The sequence below is a fragment of the Curcuma longa genome, chromosome 14 (assembly GCF_044706935.1).
Source record: "Curcuma longa cultivar G26 ecotype Majalengka, Jawa Barat chromosome 14, ITB_CL_G26_1.1, whole genome shotgun sequence".
Lineage (NCBI taxonomy): Eukaryota > Viridiplantae > Streptophyta > Magnoliopsida > Zingiberales > Zingiberaceae > Curcuma > Curcuma longa.
The window spans coordinates 3,134,469-3,147,516 of NC_133874.1; the positions used below are offsets into that span (position 1 = coordinate 3,134,469).

Below are 13,048 nucleotides of genomic sequence, written 5' to 3' on the forward strand. Positions count from 1 at the left end.
GCCATCTCACGATCTTCAACAATAATTTGCCCTTTCAATTTTTGTAACGTTGGCTACAATGAAACGGACAAGAGTTATTACCTGGCGTTGAAACGACCAGAGTTAATTAGACGTTTCGAATCAATTCCACCATTAATCTCTAATTAATTGGAGATATGGTGCAGCGATGGGAGTAGAGAACCGGAGCATTCTCGATCCCTCTCTTCCTTTCTTCCTTTACTTTCCCCGTGATAGTTTCGGTATAGTCAGTTCGCCGGAGACGATCCGGTATTGTCGTTGTATCCTGGGAAATAGACGTCCGTCGTAAGGGGCGAATATGTTTTAAGGAAATTGCGTTGAACGCATGCCCGATGGTTCGGCCATTCGGCAGTTCGGCCACTCGGCTCGGCGACTCGGCAATTCGGCCATTCGGCACTTCGGCACTTCGGCCACTCGGCTCGGCGGTTCGGCCATTCGGCAGTTCGGCCACTCGGCTCGGTGACTCGGCATTCGGCGATTCGGCCACTCGGCGGTTCGGCCACTCGGCTCGGCACTTGGCGATTCGGCCACTCGGCTCTGCAACTCGACTCGACCATTCTGCAACTCTGCCTGGCAGTTCAGCAGCTCAGCCTTTCGGCTCTCTCCAGCAAAGTAGCTGCTTACAGTGCTTTGCATTAATCTAGTTTGACCGAGGTCTAACAAGGCTTGACCTGGCATCACAACCAGGTGGTTGGTCTAGATCCTACTTTTGGGCCTTAGTGGGCCAGGCCAGCGGCCAGGGCGCCCAGGCCAGTTTGTTAAATAAGATAACGGTAAGCTTCATCAGGACCTCCTCATCCACGAATAAGTGCGGGAGGAGAGGCACCTGCCATCGACAAAATGAAGGCAAAGCTATCCAAGGCCTCGCGAGCCCTCGACGCCTCGCCCATCCAAGAGATCTCCCACCTCGCCCAGCGATGTGGCGCCATCAACCTTGCTGAGGGCTTCCCCGACTTCCCCGCCCCTCTCCACGTCAAGCACGCCGCCGTCACCGCCATCGCCGCTGATCTCAACCAGTACAGGTCTCGCCCTTCCTCGCCTCTCCTTGTACTTTCCTACCTTATACTGTCTGTCGCTACTCGTGGCTTCACTTCCTTGCCGCGTCAAAGTTCTCAACTTGGGGAATTGCCAATAGCATCACTTTTTTAAATCTATCTTCATGGCAAAAATTTACTTTTTTTTAGGACCCTGTAAAATGGAAGTTTAAGCCTACTAATGAGAGTTCGGTTGTTTAACATTTTATTGGTATTTAATTTAAATCGATCTCTCCTTTCTTCAAGGCATGTGCAAGGTATATGTGACTTATTGGCAGTAAAGATGAAACAAAATCACGTTCTTGATCTCGATCCGCTTACAGATTTTGTGATATGTTGTGGGCAATCCGAAGCCTTCGCTGCAACTATACTGGCAAGTATGAAATTTCTGACTGTTTTTCTCGGCTTCTTGAACACGTAGTTACGGTTTCCATCATCGACAGCAATCGACCAGGGTGATGAGGTTCTAATATTTGACCCGGCCTATGAGACCTACGAGTCATGCATCATTTTAGCTGGAGGTATCCCTGTAAGTTAAAGACTTTTCAGTAGGATTTTAGTCGCAATCACCGTTAACTGTTCTTGAAGTGTCTTGACTAGTCAAATCACTTATGTATCAAGCATTTAAGCTGGAACTGTGAATATCTCAGGTGTATGTACAACTGGATCCACCTTACTGGACACTCAATGTAGACAAGTTTATGAGATCATTTACTGGGCGAACAAAAGCTGTGGTTCTGAACAGGTCATTGTTCTAACTGTAAATTAGAGGTGAATACCTCCCACATTTGTGTATACAAATAATGATTGTCAGGTATAAGATTTCTACAAAATATTTCACATTTATGTTTGAAGTTCAAACTGATGTAGTGTCTATTTTAAAGGAATGAGGAGAAAATAGGTAAAGTGAGAGAGAGGGCAATATTATATTATCCTACTTCGCCCACAATTGACAATTCCACTCCTTTTCTTTTCCTTTCTTCCCTGCTATTTCTGTCCAAGAAACACAATATTAAAGTTTATTTCTCAATCATTCTGGTTGCTTTTATCATGCCATTCCTACATGTTTTTTGTTTTTTATATTTTCTGTGGATTCTTATCCTGCACGTTCAATAATATGTCATGCTTAATGCTGACTGTTTCACATATGGACAATGCAAGATTCAAAATTTTGTACTCATGCAGTCTTCTAGAAATATTCGTTTTGTTTGTAAATAGTAGAATGTAGCAGCTAGATAATTGTTGTTTACACATGATATGATTTAGTAATAATCCTTTTAAGTATGAGAGCTTAGTTGTAGTAATATTCCATATAGCTTTGTCCAAATACTCTGGAGAGTCTGCAAGTAGCACTACAAATGGAAGAGTAGGCATGTCTTATCGTTACTATGGTTTGAATGATTTTATGAGTTACATGGTGACGAGATGAACCATCATATATAATGATGAAAAATGCACTGTGTTCTTTTGCCTATATTCTTACCAGTTCTTTCATTTATGCATGGTTGTATTTTCTCAAAACTTAGGATGTATCAAAGAAACTAATTACGCCAGTTACAGTCCGCACAACCCTACTGGAAAGGTTTTCTCTAAGGAAGAGCTTGAGGTGATTGCTGCAGCATGCTGTCAGATGGACTGCTTTGCTATAACTGATGAAGTATGCATTGACCTTTTCATATACTTTCCCTTGAAACATTACTAGGCTGTTAAAGCTCTAAGAATTGGTGATAAAGATGCAAGCCAAATTTGAATACAAAATGTTCCAAATCCCATCTAACGTGACCATTCTAATCAAAGAATTTCTTCTTGGTTTCAGTTTTCACATTTGACAATAATATTCTATTTGAATCTGCGTAATCTGAATATTCAGTAGGAAATATGAGAAGCTCTCAATGGTCCAACATTTTTTTGCTTTTACTCCTATGCGATATTCTGAGGAAAATGTTATTACCAGTAATGAAACTGTTATTATAAATATAGAAAAAAAGAGCACCAATGTGATAATATACCATAAATCATGTCAGAAGCAAGACCTAGTTGGAAAGGTTTGAGATTTTCTATGCTTATTCAAATAGATATCACACATATTCTACAATCTAAATATGAAGTGATGCTTTATGAAAAAATTCATATTTGTCTAATTGAATTGGTTTTTGATCTCTCTACTCTCTTCTAGTCATAGACGCTTGAAGTAATTCTTTAAGTATCTTTGACAAAACTATAGTAGAACGGCTGTACTTTGTCTTGCCATCCTCACCTGTATGTTTAGCTTATCTTCATTGTTAATTTTTGTTTCAGGTGTATGAATATATAACTTTTGAAGCACATAAACATTTATCCATTGCATCACTTCCAATGATGAAAGAAAGGACAATTATCACATCATCCTTGTCCAAAACTTTTAGTGTAACAGGTGAGTAATCACCACCACCAGGTTGGTTGCTTTCCTGCAAGTATTCTGACTTCCATGACAGCAGTTGTGTAATATATTCATCCTAATGATGCATCTGAATGTGAAGAATATTAGCATGACTGGTGTGGGTTATCCTGCATAATTTGCATGTTCAGAACCAAAACAACTTTAATATGCAACACTTACATGGAAACAAGAAATTATATATTGCTTTGGTGAACAGTCTTAGGCAGCAAGAGGCTTCTGCCTTGGCCCAGTTTGTGGCTGAGGCAGTGGGTGGGCCACATAGGCTCCAAAAGGCCCAGCCTTAAGCTCAACAGTGGGTAATTAACCTTATATTAGGATTTCAGTGTGAATTTCTCAATGAATTATCATTGGTGCATGAGACAGTTGTAGTTTTTCTCTCTAATTAAGTGTTTCAAAATCTATGAAACTTTTTAAGGTACATATGGAGGCTATGAGAGATCAGATCATTGTAGAGAAGAAGATCTTCTTCTCGAGAACTTTGGTATGTCGGAAGCTCTGGAGTTGAAGTTTCATTTTCCCTCTGTGTTGAGAGAGGAGTAGGATAGATTTAGAGGAATATTGTGCAAGGCATGGATGTTAATTTGTTGAGTTTTATTTTATTTTTCTCTCATATTTGGACATAGGTTCTCTTTGTATACCATGCCAAGTGAAAAACCAAGGGAAACAAAGATTCACTACATGGTCCTACAGCTAGAGGCTCCAGGTTTGGATTTACTAGTGTATGGTCGGGACAGTAGGATCTCGCAAGCAGTCTCCAAACCTGTCTAGTGATGATATTGAAGAAACCTGTGATCCTAACAAAGGGTTGTCCCTTGCTAAATTGTTTTTCTGATATTTGTAGTTAAAGTTGCTACAGTGAAACTCCTACTTTTGGAGCATAAAAGTTTTAGTTGCTTAATATTATGATCTGCAATGATTTACTTTTTGTTAATTCTAACTTGTGTCATTCAATTCTGGCTTTGTTACCTGTTCACAATTCCAATTCCTTTTCTTCTTTGGTGTCTTCAAATTCTGCAATTAGGGGGCTTCTATGATGGCTATTGTTGAAATGACAGCAATAAACTATCTTTAACATTGTTTACATATCATCAGGTTGGAGGATTGGCTGGGCTTGTGCACCTACTGCCATTGCATCTGCAATTAGAAATATTCATATCAAAATCACAGATTCAGCTCCTGCACCTTTCCAAGAAGCTGCCTTGGCTGCCTTGCAAAGTCCACCAGGATATTTTGGTTCTCTGAAAGCAGTGAGGAATTCATCTCTTGGCTAATATTCTTCCTAGATCGTTGAAGAGAATACCATCAAAAGCCGCTAATGTATTTTTTGTTGAAGGATTATGAAGCAAGGAGAGATTTTGTCATTAAAATGTTATCTGAAGTTGGTTTTCAAGTTCATAACAAACCACAAGGATCAGTTTTTGTATTTGCAGAGCTACCAAAATCCTGTCTTCTTTCTGATGTGAGTGAACTACCTCCTGCTGAATTTCCTTGTGTAAGCTTTTTGGTAAGGTTTATATCATGAGTTTGACCATTGCAAATTTACCATATCATTTCAGATAGATTTTGTCAAGGAATTGATCGAGAAAGCAGGAGTGGCTGCTGTGCCTGGACGTGGATTTTTTCATGGAGATTGCAATGATCAGACTCAACAATGCAGATACGTGAGGTTTGCTTTCTGCAAGAGTAATGATACTTTGAGTGCTGCCGATCAAAGGATGCGAAGTTGTATCGGTAAATAACTCATTCAAAAAAAGGTAGATCTTGTTTCGTGTTGTAGTTGTCAATGAGGATATGAACCCAAACATAACAATCTAGGGTGTCTGGTGCTTTGAGAAATTGGTTTGAATGATGATCAAGTTCCAAGGCATTGTGGCATAAATAGATTACATTCTTTTTCTCAAATTTCAGGAAGTGATTATCATCCCTTGCAATTGTGACCTATGGTCAAGCTATTACAAGTGCACGGTCATCCTTAAGTAGTCGTTCTTTGAGATCGTGCTGTCGACTATCAATTACGTGTAAAGGGAGGGTTATTAGATTAATCGAATTGAGAAAATTGTTATGAAAGCAGAGCAAACTAGGAAAATTTAATGAAAAGTGATGAGAAAATTAACTCTTGAGACATTCCTAGGATTTCGTTTTCACCATGATGACTGTTGGCAATTTAAATGTTAGATTATAGCTTGAAGGTAGTTTATTATAAGGTAATCAATGTTTTCTTTCGAAATACACTGATGTATCTACCCAACGCGACCCTTGTTTTCATGGTAGTCGAATCAAGTAGGACGGATTTTGGAGTGTTCAAATCTCATTCAGGGCACATTGCACTTGAGGAGTTTGAAAATTTTATGACGTTGGGTCGTCTGCCAAAACTCATTTGCGCTTCCTGATTTACCTTAGTGGTTGATGGAAAACTTTCGTGGGGTCGGGCCGGTTATCTTCAAGATTAGTCGAATCGTAAGAGTTGGATACCTGAATTATAAAAAAAAAATGATAGTCGAATTAGGATAGAGTCATTCAGTTATGTGATAATCAATGTTATCTTTTAGAGAGTTGAACTATTTTCGTGATCAAACATTGAAGTCTAGTTCCATAGGTCCGAGATTAGAGTTCACCTCTCGATTTATCTCTTAATCTCTAATATATGCTAATGTATGCTAATACATAGGGGTGTAATCGAATCGAGCCGAGTCGAACAGTAAGAGGCTCGAGCTCTCGAGCTCGGTTTGTTTTTCCTAAGCTCAAGTTCGGTTCGAGTTTGGTTCGAATTCGATTCGAGCTTTAATTCTTAAGCTCAAGCTCGGCTCGTAATGAAACTAAATAGTTCGCGAACGACTCGAGCTCGGTTCGAAAAAATCTCGTTTTAAAGTTAAACGAATTCAGTTCGAGCTCGATTTGAAAATAGCTCGTTTAAAAGTTAAACGAGCTTAATTCGAACTTGACTCGTTAATATATAATATTTATAATTCATGTAATATATATATATATATATATATCGGCTCGTTAATTTAATCGAACGAACCCAAACGAATTTTTTTTCGAGCCGAGACTCGAATAGCTCATGAGCAGCTTAGCTCGTTTACACCCCTACTAATACATCAATAGTTAGCACACTAAAACTAAATCAAGAATCAAACATATTACTAATAAAAAAGAAAAATCATAAATATCAATCGTCAATTTAACATCGAAATACTCTTTAATCCTAAAATTAAGAAACAACTCTATTACAATGGAGATACAAACCATAAATATCAAAGAAAATATTTTACAATGGAAAATTAAGATTAAAGTGCAACAGGTTGTAGATGTCGTCACCATCTTTGGATGATCTCCGCGTATTCTTCGATAGCTGAAATCTCTAAGCTCTTTGGATATCTTGGAAGACAACTCTCTTTTAGGATCTCCTGTCATGAGAATCCCTTGATGTCTCAAGTCGGTGCCCTCTGGTTGCCTTAGCCTCTAAAATATCTAAAATATAATAAAATTTTGTAGCATTCAGAGGGGCGCCACTAGTAAAACCTAGCGCTCCATAGTCGTGGCAGCCACCACGGGTTGGTCGTGGATCGTATTATGGTCCCCTTGTCAAAAATCCAAGATAGACCACATTCTTCCTGTTGCTTCGGGTGATATTCCAATGACTAATCTAACTTCTTGAATGATCCATGGTCGTGGAATGTACCGCGGTCTATCGTGGATAATATTGTTATGTATGCTCTTTTGACTTTTCATCTCTAAATATTCTTCAAAATTTTCACGTTCTGTTAATATAAATTATAAAGAGCAGTTATCCGAATTAAAAATATAAAAATCAATGTAAAATTTAAAAGTTAACCTAAATAATACTCATGTAATATAGTAAATATATATTAAAGAAGAATGAAAATATATGTATGATTTACACATATCAATTATCTTATTGGAGAGAATCTAGTAATGTGCCTTTGATGCTGCTACTCTTACCTTTATCACCTTTAGCCCCAACCAAAAATATGAGGAGCATATGATTCACTCATTTGTCAACACAGTTTGGGTCATTCAAGGTAGAGTTCATTGGGACAACAGTTTCTCCTTAGTGATTGGGCTAAACCAAATAATATTTTGATGTACTGGAAATTTGGATTAAGATATATTAAAATATAAACAACAAACTCAAGTGATTAACACGTTCTTTTTACATGGTTTATAATCTGTTCATACTCCGTAATCTATAACTAGTTGGTGAGTCACCCCTCAAATCCCTTCTATTTTTTCTCCTTATAATCCTTTGGAAGTGGGAAACAGATTATAACATTGCTTGCAAGATAAGAACACGAAGATAAATAATAAATAATACAATAAGAATACAACAAAGAAATAGTATAAACTTGGAGCTCTGTTTTGGGCTTTCTTTCATTTGATTTCAATTACTTCCATTCGTATGCATTAGCTCTTGTAATGGCTACCAAAAGCTTCGTTAACTTCTATTCGTATGCCTTCATGTTCTGCGCTGTGTCCCATCAGTCCACTAATCTTGTACGTAATTGCTTCAACCTTTTGTTTGCCAATAAATATTGTTGGTACAATTAACATGATGTTTGATGACATCTCTGATCAAGATTGATCAAGGATTGATTTAAATAGGTCAACGTTGACTAGTTTTTTGAAAGTAAGTGAGAAGTCCAAGTAAATCAAGGGTGATCGAATGTTTGATAGTTAGTAAGAAGTCCTGACTGGTCAAGATTGATATGTAAGTGACAAAAAAAAAGTCCAAAAAAATCAAGAGTGACCGAATGTCTGCCAAAGGGAAAGTCTTGACAGGTTAAGAAAATTGGATGTTAGGCAAGGACCAGACAGGTCAAGGATGACTAGATGTCTGTTAAGAAAAAAGTCTAAGCATATTAAAGATGACCAGATGCTTGATAAAAGAAAAAATCATAGGGGAGTGAATCCTAAATAGTTAAAAGACTCAGAGGAGCAAACTCTAAGTAAAGGGATAACCTTAGGGGAATGAACCCTAGGTAGTATGAGAAATCTTGCAGGAATAAATTCCAAGCAAGAGGTTAGTAAGCCTAATAGGTCAGGAAGACTAAGACTTATTTTGCATATATTGGTTTTCTTGTCATTTTGCAGGATGTTGAAGATGAATGAAGAGATCGGAAGGACGAACTGACCAAGTTAGGAGCAACTGAATCAATCAGCTTGGTTGACTCGAAAACTAATTCGACCAACTAAAAAATTAGTCTGGTCAACTGGATTAGTCCAGGCAACCGAACATGGATTTGAGCCCTATTAGGGTGACTGAAAGTCTCCGGTCGACCATAAAATGTCCTGATCGATCATAAAAGCTGATAACAATGAAAATCATAAGGTTCGATCTCTGGATGAGATTTGACTATGTTTTGGTTGGCGGGAAAAGGATTTTCGGTTGACTGAAAAATCCTTTTACGACGATCGGAAGTCTCAAGTTAGTACTCGATTAGAACTCTATGAAAGACTGATCTACAAACTAATCTACATCTAAATCTCTCTCGTTCTACGATCTCAAGTTCTGTTCATGAGATCTAGGAGGTTTCAGAAAGAGTGTAGTTGCATTCAGGGCCGGCTCTAGGCATAGGCCACTAAGGCCTATGCCTAGGGCCCCCTTTTAATTGGGGCCCAACTTTCAATATATCAATATATATATTAAAAAATAAAAATTATTAAAATAAATTTATTAATTGGTTTAATCGATTAGAATCCCGAAAACCCTTTAAAATTCTCAAAAAATTCTAAAAACCGTTCACCTTCCTTTCGCTCTGAAATATGAATCCCCGATTTGAACCGAAATTTCCAAGTCGCCGTTCGCCTTCGCCTTCGCCCCACCCTGTGGCCTGCGCGGTTGCACCTTCGCCCAGCCCTGCCCTACGAGCCCTTCGCCCGGCCCTGCGCCGTGGCCTTTGCCTTCACCCGGCCCTGCGCACCTTTCGCCCCGCCGGCCGGCCCTGCGCCTTCGCGACTTCGCAGCTTCGCCCGGCCCTGTGCACCCTTCGCCCGACGGCCCCGACCCTGTGCCAGTGTGCCTTCGCCTTCGGCCGGGCCTGCGCGCGCTTCACCTTCGCGCCTACGGCCTACGCCTTCGCTTTCATGCCCTAACCCTTCGGCCTTCTCGCCTTTGTCGGTGAGCAATGATTTTTTTTATTAAATGATCTTTATTATTTTATAAAATGACTTTTATTATTATGATTTATTTCATCATTAAATTGCTGACATGTTTTGATGATTCAACAATCAGACTAATTACTTGATTTAATTTGATCAATGACGAGATAATTCTGATTGAAAAATGGAATGAAAATATAATTTTCATGTTCATGAACGAATTGAATTAAGAAATAAATATATATTGATAGAATATGTAAATAAAATATTATAAATTGATCTTTCTTCTGCATATTAAATAATTTTTTAGGGTAAAAATTAATGTATCTGATTAATGATTAATGTATGTGTTTTTTTAGGGTGAAAAGTGTTTAGAAAGTTGAAAGTCTTAAGGCTTATTTTTCAAAATTAAAATTAATAAAGTCTTATTTACGTTCAACTATGTCTCAAGAAAGATTAAATAATTTAGCAATGTTATCAATTGAAAAAAATTTATTATTAAAACTTGAATATGAAAATTTAATTAATAATTTTACTTCTAAAAAAGCAAGAAAATTTAATTTTATATAAAAAATTTATTTTTAAAATTAATATTTTAATTTATTTTAAAAAAATTTTAAACCCACCATTGTCGATCTCAAGTCCGAATAAAAAAGGGTGAGAGAAATTTTTTTAAATAATAACAATTATTTTAAAAAAAATTACCTAAGACCCCCCCGTAGGCTTGAGCCGCCCCTAGTTGTCGGTCCCAAATCTAAATGAAAAAAGACGAGGAAAAATTTTATATTTAAAAAATATATTAAAGGTCTAAAAATAATTTTAGCCTAGGGCCCCATAAAACCTTGAGACGGCCCTGGTTGCATTTAGGACGTTCAATGGAGATCTACGATTTAGTAACGTGTTTCTTTATTGTTATTTATACTTATACATTATTTCAACTTGTGTGTGTTTGTATTGAACAAAGTTGTAAGAGGTTTTTTCCGTAGCCAGAAGGTATCTTTCCGAGAAATATTAGTAGATGGCATTCTATGCGCAAGCTTTGGATGTAGCACCCTGGGGTAATCTAGTTTGTCTTTGTCTTAATTTGTTTTGATTTAATTCTGCTGCATACTAATCTAATAGACAAAACGAACACGAAGAAAAAATGCGAGCCTCTATTGTTATTTTCGATCTAACAATTGATATAAAAGCCAAACAAATTCGTCACTGGACTAACTGCCTAAGGAGCAGGCTAAATGTATTTTTGTTTTATTTTTTCTTTTTAGTTTTATAATTGTGTAGAAAAATGGAGCATAAAGAGAAGCTCGAAAGAAATATCTATGACCCTCCACCGTATGAGAAGGATGGATTCAACTTATGGAGGTCACAAATGGAATGCTTCGTATTAATGGGCGACTTCGACGGTTGGGCGGCGTTGAAGATGTGTTCTCAAAATTCAGAAGAAAACACTAAGGTAATTAAGTTAATTATTAATATTGCACCTAACAATATTATAAGCTCTAGTTTGAATGAGAACCCAGGGATCAAGTTAAGCTCTAGGAGAATCAAGAGAGAGAATCCTAATTAGGGTTCACAAGGAAAGTATTTTAATTTAAAGTCTAAATTACATATAATATGTTTAAGTGCAGGGAAAGATGACACTATAAAAATAGATTCTCTACTTTAAAGAATCAATCTGACAACTACTGACAAAAGAGGAACCAATGTCAAGAATCAAAAAAAAAAAAAGGAAAGGAGCGTATTAGATGCTTCAAATGCAAGTGAATGGGTCACTACAAAAGTTAATGTCCCATAGAAGATCCAAGGATTTGAGGGAGCGTTCAAGATAAGTAACTTTAAAGTTGACAAAAATTTAATTTTTTATTTGCATGCTAGTAGTAATAAGTTAATTAATTATTGTTATTCTAGTTTAGATGCTCTCTAGACTTGGATTACATGTCTAAGTTTAATACAAATCAATAAATTAAAATTCACAAACCATCTTATAATCAAGTATCTTTTGGCCTCCGGAATATAGCTAAGTTGGTTATGACGCAGCAGAGTTGCAGAAGAGGACAAGGGTTCGAATCCTGACGAAGTCAGACAATACCCTCCTGCGTCGTGACCAACTGCAGTTTTTCAATTTACTTCCTCACAAATGGTCGTGGGGCCGATCGTGTGGGGCCGTTAAGGTGGTGGATTCCATCTTTTGCAGAAATATCTTTTGATTAAGAAACTAATTAAATAAAATCCTACTCAAAGGAAGCAATAAAAATTAATAATAATTAAAATATGTCAAAGTGGGTTGACACATTATATGGTTAACATAAATATATCAAATCGAGTATTTGATACTCTATGAGATATCACTTATTTTAATTATGATTTATTTGATTCATTTGCTTGATATATTACATGTTCATGCATATTTGCAATTAATTACCATGATCATACATGTCTTAAATTAATTATTACATATCATGTCATGCATTCTATCCATATGCTATTAATTGCTTTTCTTAAAATGGATAGATAAGACAAACATCGGGAAAAAAGGATTTAATCTTTATCAATGGTATCAGAAAGGGTTGAGATAATAGTAGACTAAGGAAGCTTTGTCGATGCATGTTTAGACTGAATCATGAGTATTCTATTTGGTGTAATTAGCATTGTAGATCTAGTTGAAACTACCTTCCAATCTAAGCTAGTTAGATCAAGAATTAGCATTAAATCTCTTGGGTAAGATATTTTAGAAAAAATTTATCTAAAGCACATGGTTACTTTAATGATGTCCCTTGTGACTCACCACAGTCTGAAAGTTTATTCTAAAAGCACTTGCTTGATGGACACAAAGTTAAATTTGAATATAACACAAGATCAAACTATATTAGACAAATTATCAAAAATTTAAATTACACAAATAAAATTAAAAGGACCCATCTCACAAGAACATATAAGTTATCGTGTATTATGTGTACTTAGACACATAGAACAAGTGAAATGATAGGAGAAATGAATTTAGAAAATATTTTGAAAAGGCTTTCAAAATCTATAGGATTATTTTCCTAAAACTCTTTTCAAAATAGTGATTCACATAATAATGTTTAATAAAATTCATGATTGATTGGGTGTAAATATATATAATTTTTCAAAAATTTATACACTCTTGAAAATGATGATTGTTGACCAACACTACAAAAAAACAGGTATTTTGCGACGAATTTTTGGGACGAAAAATTTTCGTCGCCAATCAGCAACGAAATTTGGGACAAATCCATATTTCGTCGCTAATCTGCAACAAAATTTGCAACGAATCATTTTCGTCGCCATTTGGCGACGAACATGATTTTCGTCGCTAATTTGGCGACGAACAACATATTCGTCGCCAAATTGGCGACGGAAATCTTGTTCGTCGCCAAATTGGCGACGAATTTAGCGACGATTTATTTTTTTTGTC

The 13,048-nt window shown here is 36.7% G+C and overlaps 1 protein-coding gene across 2 annotated transcripts; it reads left to right on the forward strand.

Annotated features, from left to right (window-relative positions):
• The first annotated feature begins 846 nt into the window (after nt 1–846).
• LOC141845567 (uncharacterized) lies at nt 847–5,394 on the forward strand. 2 transcript variants are annotated; one of them, XM_074733625.1, is made up of 9 exons: nt 847–1,040; nt 1,299–1,429; nt 1,496–1,581; nt 1,703–1,797; nt 2,613–2,709; nt 3,351–3,465; nt 4,585–4,739; nt 4,826–4,951; nt 5,049–5,394. In XM_074733625.1, exons 1-9 carry the CDS (start codon nt 859–861, stop codon nt 5,229–5,231), a joined length of 1,170 nt encoding a protein of 389 aa, XP_074589726.1. In that variant the 5' UTR covers nt 847–858; the 3' UTR covers nt 5,232–5,394. The 2 variants fall into 2 exon arrangements, with proteins under 2 accessions (XP_074589726.1, XP_074589727.1); XM_074733626.1 differs by having other exon boundaries at nt 1,376–1,425.
• Nucleotides 5,395–13,048: the final 7,654 nt, after the last annotated feature.

What these genes read in the sequence shown, in the direction of transcription:
- LOC141845567 (XM_074733625.1), top strand. Translation starts at nt 859, where the DNA reads ATGAAGGCAAAGCTATCCAAGGCCTCGCGAGCCCTCGACGCCTCGCCC. An exon ending in CGCTGCAACTATACTGGCAA is followed by an intron (nt 1,430 to 1,495) that starts GTATGAAATTTC and finishes CATCATCGACAG; the next exon opens with CAATCGACCAGGGTGATGAG. An exon ending in ATTTTGGTTCTCTGAAAGCA is followed by an intron (nt 4,740 to 4,825) that starts GTGAGGAATTCA and finishes TTTTTGTTGAAG; the next exon opens with GATTATGAAGCAAGGAGAGA.